This window comes from Uloborus diversus, chromosome 10, assembly GCF_026930045.1.
Source record: "Uloborus diversus isolate 005 chromosome 10, Udiv.v.3.1, whole genome shotgun sequence".
Classification (NCBI taxonomy): Eukaryota; Metazoa; Arthropoda; class Arachnida; order Araneae; family Uloboridae; genus Uloborus; species Uloborus diversus.
The window spans coordinates 126,682,466-126,694,509 of record NC_072740.1 but is presented as its reverse complement, the minus strand read 5'-3'; the positions used below and the strand labels follow the sequence as shown (position 1 = coordinate 126,694,509).

The following is a 12,044-nucleotide window of genomic DNA, read 5'->3' as shown; positions in this document are numbered from 1 at the left end:
TCAGTATGGCATTTCCATTTTAAATTTTCACTAAAAGTTATACCCAAATAATTCATATTTTCGACTCTTTCTATGGTAGGGCAGTTACAGTTATCTGTGCAATCACATGTTGGTTCGTGATATTTTATGCCTAAATCAATTTTAAAATAAGGAAACTTCAGAAAAATGAGAGTAAGACCACGTTCGAGAGCCACCATGAAACTTTTCAAGCGCGCATTCTGCGTCATGACCCCCCCCCCTTTCTCCGTTTTTGCCCCCATTTTTGGACACTAATGCTCTTTAGCCATTATTTTTGAAATAAAGTGCTCGACAGTTTTTCGAGATGGCCGATGGCTAATCTCTACTACGTATCATAATATTCAGAAACGTTAGGAAGGGGTACTCCCCCTTCAGAAAATGCTGCCCCCCCCCCCGAAATTTTTCTGCGCACCCCCCCCCCCCCCCGCCCAGTAGAGATCAGCTTTCTCGAAAAACATTCGACCACGTTATTTCAATGATAATGGCTAAAGAGCATCTAAAGAGCATTAATGCCCAAATATGGTGTCGAAAACGAGGGCGGGGGGGGGGAGTCATGACGCTTATTTTTTTTTTTTAATTTGGTTTTTAACCTGCTTTTAGTCACTCTTTTGGGTGGTCTTTCTTTTTGAGGAAGGTAAGGAGGAAAGGGTTTGTTATGCAACATTTGGGGGGGGGGGGCGCCATGGGTTGAATGTGTCTGATTATTACTATGCGTAAAAGAGTTTTGCCATCTGCCATCTCCAAAATCATTCCAGCATTTTTTTTTCTAAAACCCATAGCTTAATCAGTCGCACCCTTTATAGTTTAAAATCCCTCCCAAATTTTAAGAGTGAAATATGCAATCTGACCCCCTCCCCCATACAGATCACATCTTGTTATTCTGCAAAACAGGAAGAAACACAGCCACATACGTAATCTCATGACCTAACTGTAACTAAAATTCATGAATGTAAACACATCAATGTAACTAATGGTAATCGTACTAGTACAACATTTTGTTTTGCGCGAAAATGCCCAATTTTAAACGGGAAGAGGGAAATGTGCTGCTTTTTCCTCACAAAATCTGCAGAAGTTCACCTGCAGAAATTTTGAAGAATTCTGCAGATATTTTAAAGATTTGAGGCTTTTCCTTCAAAGAAACTGCGTTTTCATGCTAAAATCTGCAGTTTTCCTGCTAAAAATTGGTGATCCTTTGATTACCCGCGACCCTGCCCAGTCCCTTACCCCCCTGGCAGACCAAGCGGTAAATGATTGTCTAGGTGTGTCTCTCCATTACAAAAATTCTTAATGTACCTTATGAATACTTTTTTGTGCAGCCAGCTCTTAGTCTATTAGCTTTATTTTGATCACATACAAAATGTATGTCTATAATAACAATCTGTAGTATAAAGGATAAAATTTAGGAATTGTCACTAAAGTTGCAATATGTGAAAAAATTGCTGCTGTTTCGCATGACTCGTTGACGTATTGGCGAATTTAAAAAAAAAAGGTGTTTAATGTGCATTCATGAAGAAGACCACCATTTGCGTGATGTTCTCTTTAGAACGTGAAAACGTGACAATTCATAAATTGGGTCCATTACCGACTGTACACATAATCATCATATAAGTACATAAATCCAATACACTCCAACAGACAAATAGAAAAATATGAAGTTTTCGAAGAAGAAAGTATGAATCTAAATATCTTTCCTACTTTGATATGAAAACATGAAATTTTCGAAAATTTTGTTCTATAGCTTGATTACGCCACCTTGCGGTGATTTGAGAAAGTAGCTAAACAGGTGAAACCATTCAATGTTGCTCAGACAAGGCAGGTGTCTCATTGAACTCATCATATCCTACGCAAGTGGAGCGGTCTACACTTTACCTTTTTAGCCGTCATTAGCCAGAAATTGCAGCTTCTCCTTTGTGAGTTTAGCCTCGTCAAGTCTGTGTAGGATTTTCATTGACGGAGGTATAAACTAAAAACGCGAGAAACCTCCTTTTCGTTGTCTGGAGAAAGGTAGTTGCAACAGCTAAAAATGGTAATTAGAATATCATGCATGTACAATGAACTCCTGCTTATCCACGGAATAGGGTGCTACGGCAACCCCGGATAAGTGGATATTCATTTGATGCTGCAAAAAACAAACCTAGTACGCACTGGAGCAAAAGAAAATTAAGAACCTGACATATATTCAAACTCTCAAGCAAGGATGATAGAGGCTAACGATTAAACTAGTAACACTGAAAGTGATATAACTGTACTATGTAGGAAATGTACGTAAATGCAGAAAAAGAATCGCTTATTATTGCAAACGGACACAGAAAATCATGCAAACAGATAAATCAAGTTAAGTTACTCCAAAAACGTGTAAATCAGGGGATTTTTTTTTTTTTTTTTTTTTTTTTGAACAAATCTGGATCGGTCACTCGTTTACAGGCACCAAGAGTTTAGATGTAAAAATCGGTTTTTAACTAGTCACGTTTCAATGACCGAAGAAAGTTTGATGTCATTGGGAAGAAGGGGGAAGAAAGAATGTCTAAAAATAGATTTTGCACTTGTTAAGTTAAAATGAGTATTTTCTACATTCAGTAATTAATAAACACAAATTTAAATGAATAAATTCTTAATAACAATATCAGCCCATGGGTAGTCGGAAGTTCATTGTCATCATTTGCACTAACCCTCTTTTATGGATCGTCTGTGAAGTATCCTATCATTTTAGTCAAAGATGGTTTTCTGTTATGATTGCAGACTGAACTAGTTATCATAGCTTATTAGCTTCCGAAGCTGTTAATTATTTTATTTATATTATTCTATTCTTGGTGTATTTTGCTATGTTAATATATTATAGTGTTACTATAATTTTTAACTATTCCTCAATATATGTATTTGGACTTAAAGGGTAATAATTGAACCTTGAAATACAAATTATCAATGCTAAAAAGTAGAATAAGTTTAGTTTGTTTTAAGTTTAAAAAAACATCTGGATTATTCGGACAATATTGCTTATTTGTCTTTAAATAATAAACACTTGTTTTTAATCAACAATTATTTATCACACATTATTTACCTTTCACAAATTACTCGTCTCGAAACGCTGTTAATCTCGAAATCATCGTTAGACATCGTCGTGTTAATATCGGAACAATTGGGGCAAGTTGTTCCTTTCAACTTTCATTATTAAAAAAATAATTATAAAAACAATCTTACGAATTACAAGTCAAAAAAAAAAAATCTTAACATCAAAGGGGCATATATTACTCTATTTTAATCGCAGAATAATAATATTATAGAACTCGGTTTGCATAAGAAATTTTGTACTTGTTTGAAAAACGGAACTTTTAGCCCCTCTCTAACCCTACTTGTGTTGTATGTTGTCAAGTTTTCTGAAGGTTTAATAGAAAACATTAAGTATCATGAGCCGAATTTGTACCTTTGAAAGAAATGCTTATATCTTCGTGAATATCAGTGATGCTTTCTCGAAAGTAAAATAGTTGTGCATAGTAAGCTAACTAATTTCTGAAATTTACAGCTTATTCCCAGCTATGTACGATGAAAGATGATTAAAAAAAAACCTTCAACTTGTTGCTAACTTAAAAGCATGGGTGGTTTTCTTTTTATTGGAAAATGACAGCTGGAGCATACCCTTTATGTTACAGAAGTTACAGTGCAATTGGTCTCTTATTTCTCGAGAAATCCCTGAAAATGAATTTTTGCAAGTATCCTAATACTTTTGGTTTGGTGATATATATATATATATATATATATATATATATATATATATATATATATATATATATATATATATATATATATATATACATATGCTTACACAAATATCTGTACAACAGGCATTTAATCGATTTGAGATATACATTCATAGGTATATTCTGTATTTTTGTAATATGGATTCTTTCTTTATTAGATGTTCAAAGTCTTTAAATATAGTTTGGTTTTCTATTTAGATGAGAATGTTGGCAGATACTTTAGAAAATGTTGCAAGGTGACCATGAAATCCAGTTTTTCCTGAGTTTCAAGTGAGCAAATCTAAGAACATGGCTTCGTCGTTGCGTCATATTGCTACGGAGCCTGGGAATTTAAATCAAAAAATGAGCACATCTGCTTCGGAAAAGGGATTAAATGAGCTACACATATGTGATCGGAGAAAAAGTCCAAGCAGAACTTCAGATTCCGTGAGTATCTTTCTTTATTCACTAGATAAGTTCGTTATTGCACAAAACTTTTGCTTGTTGATTCATTCAATTTTTAAGTGGCTCTTGCGAGTAGCTACATGGGCTAGGATGATGGTTTGGGGATCAGTTTTCTATTGATCTAAGTGAGGTTCAATTTTTAATAGGGTGAAAAAAAAAGAGACTAAAAAGATACAAATAGGCTCGGATTAGAGACGGGAAATGCAAAATTTAAAAAAATGGTACCCTATGAATAAAGATGTGAATCTGCAATGAATCTTCAGTGGCAAGATACTAAAGCGGAGAATTTTCGATTCTGAGTCATAAATTGTTCACAATTTTTCAATCGATGGACTCAACGATAACTATGCCTCGCATACTGGTAGGTGCCCGAACATTATGCGCAGATATCAACATTTGAGTGAAGGCATATAAATAGACTCCAAATTCATTGGTTGTGGTATAAATTTCTTGCAGTCCTTGAAAACGTTTTTAAATTCCTTGAATCCTTTTTCCAGCAAAAAACCACCACAGAAAACTCTTGGAAAGACATTGTGATCCTTAACAATACTTGAAGTTTCAAACTTTTGAAAAGGTGGAACATGTGTGCCATAACTCTAATGAATAGCTGAATGCTACACAAAAGAAATTTCCATTCACGCGTAATGAATAAAATCCGCACTGCGATCGATACTTCTAAAAAGGCTGAACTTTCAAGATAAAAATGCTAAAAGAAAAATATTAGTTTTATAAACTCTTTGGCCAAAAATCCCCCCCCCCCTTCTTTTATTTTGTAGTCCTTCAGAATCCACAACTAGATCTCGATGTTTGCAAAGGATTCGCTTTCGCAAATTATCGTTAATTTTTACTTTTATTCTGAATTGATGATACTAAAATTTTGCCTTTTCATTTTTTTCAACTTCATTTTGTTAACTTTTTTAATGATTTCGAATTTTCACGCGATCGTCCATACAGAAAAATCATGTGTCTTTAATTCCAAGTTCTTTATTCTTAGGGGCATTTTTAGGAAATATTTTCTCTTTTTGAGTAGAAGTATTTTTTGAGTATTGTCTCTATTTTAATGTAGTTTTTAGGGACTACTGTTCTTATTTTGATAGACATATTTAGGAAATGTTGTCCTTATTTTAATGGAGGCTTTTGGGGAAGTTGTTCTCATAGCAATGAAGATACGTATTATAATATTTTTTAACTATTTATTGTAATGGGTATTTTGGGGGGAACTGTTGTCCTTATTCTGATGAATATTTTTAAAATGGTTCATATTCCAACGGGAACTTTTAGGGATTCTTGACGTTACGAAGGGCTAATGATTTCATTGTAATAAAGATGTGCAGGCAGGAGAGGTCTGCAATGGTTCGTGATTTTCCCGAAGGGGGTCCGCGGAGGTCTGAAGTTTGGGAACCTCTGATTTTGACTACAATCAAAGTACCGAAAATACTACATTTTAAAAGGTATTTTGAGGACTATGGGTGGTGGTCAAATTTTGATTTTATAGGACAGTTGTCATTCTTGTTGTAATTTTTAAGGACTGTTGATGTTGTGGAGGAACGTTCACCTTATGGTAATGAGAATGTCGGGCATTTTGGTTACATTAGGGGAAGAAATGGGGTTCAAGAAATCACACCTGATAATTTTTTGGACTGTTGTCTTAGAAGCATTATTTTAAACGATCTTTGGTGATGCTGGTAGCAATTGAATTTCGAGAATCCACTAACCGAAAATTTTGAAATTGAAGCCTTAAAAATACGATTGTATAGGCCAACTTAGGAATTAAAAGAAACTGATGGCCTTTAGAGAACCTTGCCCGGCCATCTTTCAAAATTGTAGTTTAAATAACGCAATTTTAGACGATCTTTGGTGACGTTGGGAGGAAAGGATTTTCGACTCTCTTGAGGAAAATCTTTGAAATTGAACTTTTGAAAACGGGATTGTAAATGCCATCTTGGTAATGAAACAAAAAGGATGGATTTCAAGGAATCCCCCTGGATATATTTCGAAATTGTAGTTCTAAAAACGCATTTCGATGATCTTTGTTGATGTTAGCTGAAGGGACGGTTCGAGGGCCGTCGAAATTGAAGTTTTAAACCACAATTTTAGGCGATCTTTGTAATGGTTTTGCATTTTTTAAAAATATCAATGAATTGAAACAAATGAATATTTTAGTCATTTTGTTGACCCTAGAAGTGCTGCCATCCGGACCGAATGCCCCTTCCAGCCTCCCCCTCCCCAAACTGGCCCTTGGATAAAATACACATTTTAAAAGCTGTTATTAACATTTCATCATACCTGAAATTTTCTTTCTTGTTTTCAGGAAATAAGTGTTGAAACAAACAGTTTATCTCACAGTTCGCATCAATCCGAACCTGTAAATCAAAGAAATCCTCAACTATCTTTACCTTTAGAATCATCAACTCCTGTGATAATGGATGTAGTATGTGATGAGAAGCCTGTTCAGCTCCAGAAACTGCACAGAGGAAGTGAATGGGAAATCTTAGAAGGCCTTAAGGATGGGAAAAAATGTGAAATTAAACCTAATAAATTTGAAGGCTATTTAATGAAAAGAAGAAAGTGGCCTTTAAAGGGTTGGCATAAAGTAATGTATATTTGCCTCTTGTACTTTGCTGAGTTCTAAGTACTAAAATCAGGGTTGCCAGTACTGCCTCAAAGCAAGACTTTAGTATTTTACATAATCATAACTTGGTTTTTATGATAACCATGCAATTAACTAGTTGATTTCTTTACTATAGTTGCACTTCTTATTCTAAATGCCTTATTATATAAAGTAAACTATTATTTACAACACATTTCATGGTTTAAAATGCATACTATGATGGTAAAATGACTAAAATATAAAAGAAAGTAAAACATTCAATGATATCAATAATGATTTACAGTTAAATTGAAAAGAAAAACAATCTTTTGTTTACATCCGTATAAAATATTATTAATAAATATTATTTGTGTTTAAAAATATAATATTATAAATATATATCTATATATTAAAGAGCTACCAGTAGAAAATGTCACTACATAAATTATTGTTTGTGTTCTGCATTAGACAAACTTATCTTTCAGTCATATTGCATTATACTACACATTTCACAGTATCAGTGACAGATTGTATTTGGCCAAAAGTGTTATCCAGAACATTCTGCAATAAATGGAAACAGGGAAAATTTTTCAATTGCTGTAAGTTTTATCGATAGAAAAGTGGCGTACATAGCATCCCCACAGCATGGGGCTGTGGGGGAGGGGAGAGGTATGAGAACACATGCTCTGAAAAAATAACACTATGTTTAAAAAAATCTATTGAGGGAGGGGGGACCAAAGTCTTTGTACGATACTGGATAGAAGCAATGTTTAGATCACTGAAAGTAGGAACAGGTGCTTTTTAAAAGTACAAATCATGTTGTTCAGCCCCTCTTTGTTTTATGTATCATATTTCCCCCATAAAGGTTTTAACAAAAGATGATAAATAAATGAAAACATTATAAAAGTTCTGTGTTAAAAAAAAAAAAAACGTTTTTGGGCCTGAATCCAGGAGACCTCGTAGCACCTACAGCCTTGAAATTTTGAGCAAAATTACTTCAAGCCCTGGGGAATTTATAGGTGTTTTTATTTTTTTTATATTTTTTTTAATTTTGAATTAGCTTTCTGTAATTAATTTTTTAAGCTAAAATTTCACATAAATTGCCTATTTAAGGGTTGAAAATTTTCTCACACCCCTTAACATCCTATTTTCATTTGAAAAAGCTTTTTTTCTGCATTAGATTGTGCTTGTTCTAATTTTCTCAATTAATTAAAACGGCAGGTATAAGGGTTATGATTCAGCGAATGTCCTAGACTTAACTCTATTCAAGCCTGGAGCTAAAGACTAAAGCATTATTAGAGACCTTGAATTTGAAAGCGATATTTCAAATGTACAGAACAATTGTTTTGTATGGCTGTTCTGTATGTGCAAGTATGTAGCAGCCAAGGCTCTTAAACTATGAAATTTGGTACAAATTAGTTTGGATCCTGTTGGAAGGGCTCTCTTTGAAGCGTTTCTATAAAAATAGTTTTGTTGTATGTATTATTATCAAGTTCTTTTTGCCTTTGCATTGGAGTGTGATTTTAATATTTTTCTAAATTTAATGAGATCTTTACTAAAGCTCTTATTTTTTACTGGAAGGGGAGTACAATTTTTATTTGGTTATAGTTGTAACATATATTTTAGTCTGATTCTTCTTAAAAAGTGCTTTAAATCTTCGCAAACCAAATAAGTTTGCAAAGCAATCTTTGAGCGTTGGTGAGCAGCATGGAGCGGAGCTCTCTATCATAAAGTCACATAATTATAACACCTAGCTAAACATGTAGCCAGGAAAATTGCAAATTTATCAATACCTGGTTTGATGCTCAGTTTTCTGTCTTTCAACAGGAGTAGCGATGACATAGATAGATAAGATAATCACAAACAACATTTATTAATTTTAGATACTTGCTCATTTTTGTTTTTTAAATTAATTTTACTTCTAAATAATAAAATATTAATATGTTGTAAAACTTGATTGAAGTCCTGGGTTATGTGTCCAAAATTGGGATTTTATACATGAAAAAACTCTGTATTTATTAAATAATTAATATGCAGAAGTGGTTGATACCCAGATTAGTGTAAATATTTCTCAAAAGATCTTGCCATTGAGGTTTTAAATTTCTTAAAATTGCTGTTGATTTATGTTACTGCTTTTACTTTGTATTATACCTTAAGACATTTTAATTTAAGCAGTTTTTAATGTATCAGGAAAGTCGTTCTCAATGATCTGGGAGGATGGCAACCCTGATGTAATGACTTATTTGTGAATTTAGTACTGTAAATTCTGATTTGAAATTAACTAATTATGTAAATTTTCAGCGCTATTTTTTGTTAGATAAGGGGATTCTTACATATGCTAAATCATCTACTGAGGTATGTTTGATTTTTTTTTCTTCATTTGAATTTTAGTTTTCTTTGCACCACCTTTATGTTTTAGTGATAATTGTCTTTAGGTCTCAAAACTTTTTTCCACAGATGGCTCGTGGCAAAATCCATGGTTCTGTTGATGTTGGTTTATCAGTCATTTCAACAAAAAGTCAGAGAAGACGCATTGACATCGATGCAGAAGAGCATATTTATCATTTAAAGGTTTTTTTTTTAATTTTTAACTATGTAATATATGTGTACTCAATGGGAATTGATATTTACCTTTCAACGTAATGAATATTAAATTAAGACATATTACTATTAAATTATTATCAATGAGCTCCAAAATCAGTCCAAATGCTAGATATTAACCAAAAACCAAGTTGCCAGTTTTTATATCTTTCTGTACCTTTTGTTCTCTGAACTGAGACTTAATTTGTATGGAAGCTTACGGGAGCTTAATTCCTGTTCTTCTTTTGAATTTTTATAGATTAGACAATATCTAATTATTTATGCATGAATAAAGTTCTGAAGAGCACATAACCTCTGCATTTTTGTGTTAGAAACAAATCCCTGATTAAAATAGAACAGATTTCCCAACTGGTTCATTTTTTCCCTCAAAAGTCTTTTAAATTTTTTTACTTCTTGGGTCCTTAAAATCCTGTTTTATCAATGTTTAATCCTCTTTTCTTTGGCTTGTAAAAAAAAAAATGTGTGTGGTAGGTTAAGCTTCACTGCTTTCTCATTTGATGAGAACAAAATTTATATTACTGTTACTCTAAATAATCATGTTTCTAATGTTAATAGAAGGCAGTAAAGTCACTTTCTCTTTGTCGAAATAAAAGATAAGTTTAACTTGAAATGCTTGATCTTAGCTATATAAATTCAGTTGAATTGAATTTTCAATTTGTATTTCAATGATAGCATTTAATCTAGCTATGCTTACATCATATTAAAAGGGAGCTTATATTATGACTTTTATGGGAAGATTTTTGTGTGTATCATACATAATTTGTTCATGATACCGGGAAAAGAACATGGAAGCATTTGCAATCAACTTTAGGGAAACCAGAAAAGAGCTATAAAAATCATTATTTTGTAATATTTGTGACCACAATGTATAGTGCATTATTGTTTTCTTTTTACTAATAGGTGTTTATTTCTAATTAACTTTAAGTGCAGCAGAAATCTCCTTGGAAAAATATTGGTTTTATTCACATAGTATGTGTTTATAAATTTTTGAAAATGTGTAGTGTTTTAAAATGAAAAAGATTTTATTCCATCTTATGCGTAACACTTTCAATAATTAGTCTCTTTCTTTTATCGTGCTATAAAGTTTATTCCTTTATTCAAGCTTTGTAACTATACTAAAGCTGTAAGCTGAGTATAATGTTCCTATCTGATTTTATCTTCCATATTTTTAGGTTAAAAACCAAGATCTTTATCAGGATTGGGTTTCTCAACTTCGTCATCATAGATTGTATAGACAGCATGAGATTTCATTTGGAACACGTGAGGCTCCAAAGATTACAACCCCTGTGGAAGAAATGCCAGGTAATGCTTAAGGCTGTTTTAATCATACATTTCACTAAGCTTTTTTTTTTTTTTGCATATGAATTGTGAAATTTTAAAATTTTCGTAGCCACTTCTTGGCTCTAGTCTTTGAATTTCACGAAAATCAAGTTTAAAACAACATTTTAAAAATTTATTAAAAAAATCAAATATAGCTCCATTTTTAATTTTCTGCCCACCACATTTTGATTGAATTTTCTACAACCAAATAAAAAATATATACAGTCGGATCGCGCTACAACGCGATCCGAGTTATACGAAATGGCTACAACGCGAGTTTTTCCTGAGTAATGATTTTTTTTTACTAACGCAAATTCTCCTGCTGCAGCACGAAAATTTTTGAAAAAAAGAATTGCAGAGCATTAATATGGGCTTCGTTGACACTAAATATTGGTTTCGTGAATGGACTTTCATTCCTTTAAAATCACGGAAACAGGAAGTTCACTCACTGTACTAGTCTAAACATCGCTTCGCTTTCGCGTATAGAAATATCCACTCCGCATTTTTCATTCAGCTTTTTTCATTCTACATATGAACTTTGATAAAATTGAATGGCACCCAAACGTTTCCTTTCAACTAAAGTTTCCGAAGATGGGAAGAAAAAGAGAAAATTTTTAACCATCAAAGAAAAGGTCAAAATTTTGGACATCCAAAAACCTTAAAAACTGCGTCGAAGGTAGCACGAAAATTACGGAAGAGTGAATCTTCAATTCGTACGATTAAAAATCAAGAAAAGGAAATCCGTCAAAGTTCTGAATTAAGTTTTAATACTGAAGCTCGCAGAGTAGTGTTGAAGCAAAATACAAACAGGATGAAAATGGAAACTGCTCTTGCATTGTGGATTAAAGGGACCAGAAAGAGGGGTGTTTCCATGAATGGAAATGTTATTAAAGAAAAGGCTTAACGACTGTATACAGAAATTGCAGTAAATCTACCACTGCTCCAGCCAAAGAAGAAAACATCGATGACCCTCAGGCAGGACCCTCGGTTGTTGAGACATTTCATGCTATTGCTGGTTGGCTCAATAGATTTACTAAGAGAAGCAATTTGAAAAGTGTGATCCTTCATGGTGAAGGCGCTTCACCTGATCTTGCTGCAGCAGAAGATTATGTAAAAAATGTGTTCCCTAAGATTATTACGGAAGGATGTTATAAGCCCCAGCATGTCTTTAATATGGACGAGACAGGGTTGTTCTGGAAACGAATGCCATCTCATACGTATTTATTTAAAGACGAAGAAAAGGCCTCTGAGTTTAAAGTCAATAAGGATCGTGCAATTTTGGTTATGTGCGGCAATGCTGCTGGCTTTTTTTTAAA

At 33.2% G+C, this 12,044-nt stretch overlaps 1 protein-coding gene across 1 annotated transcript in view; it reads left to right on the top strand.

Moving 5' to 3' along the window:
• The first annotated feature begins 4,061 nt into the window (after positions 1 to 4,061).
• Positions 4,062 to 12,044, top strand: part of LOC129231407 (oxysterol-binding protein-related protein 3-like) — a 54,188-nt gene continuing 46,205 nt past the window's right edge. Inside the window, 5 exon segments of the mRNA XM_054865714.1 lie at positions 4,062 to 4,199; positions 6,529 to 6,810; positions 9,109 to 9,162; positions 9,265 to 9,378; positions 10,581 to 10,725. Coding sequence (XP_054721689.1) covers positions 4,062 to 4,199; positions 6,529 to 6,810; positions 9,109 to 9,162; positions 9,265 to 9,378; positions 10,581 to 10,725 — 733 coding nt within the window.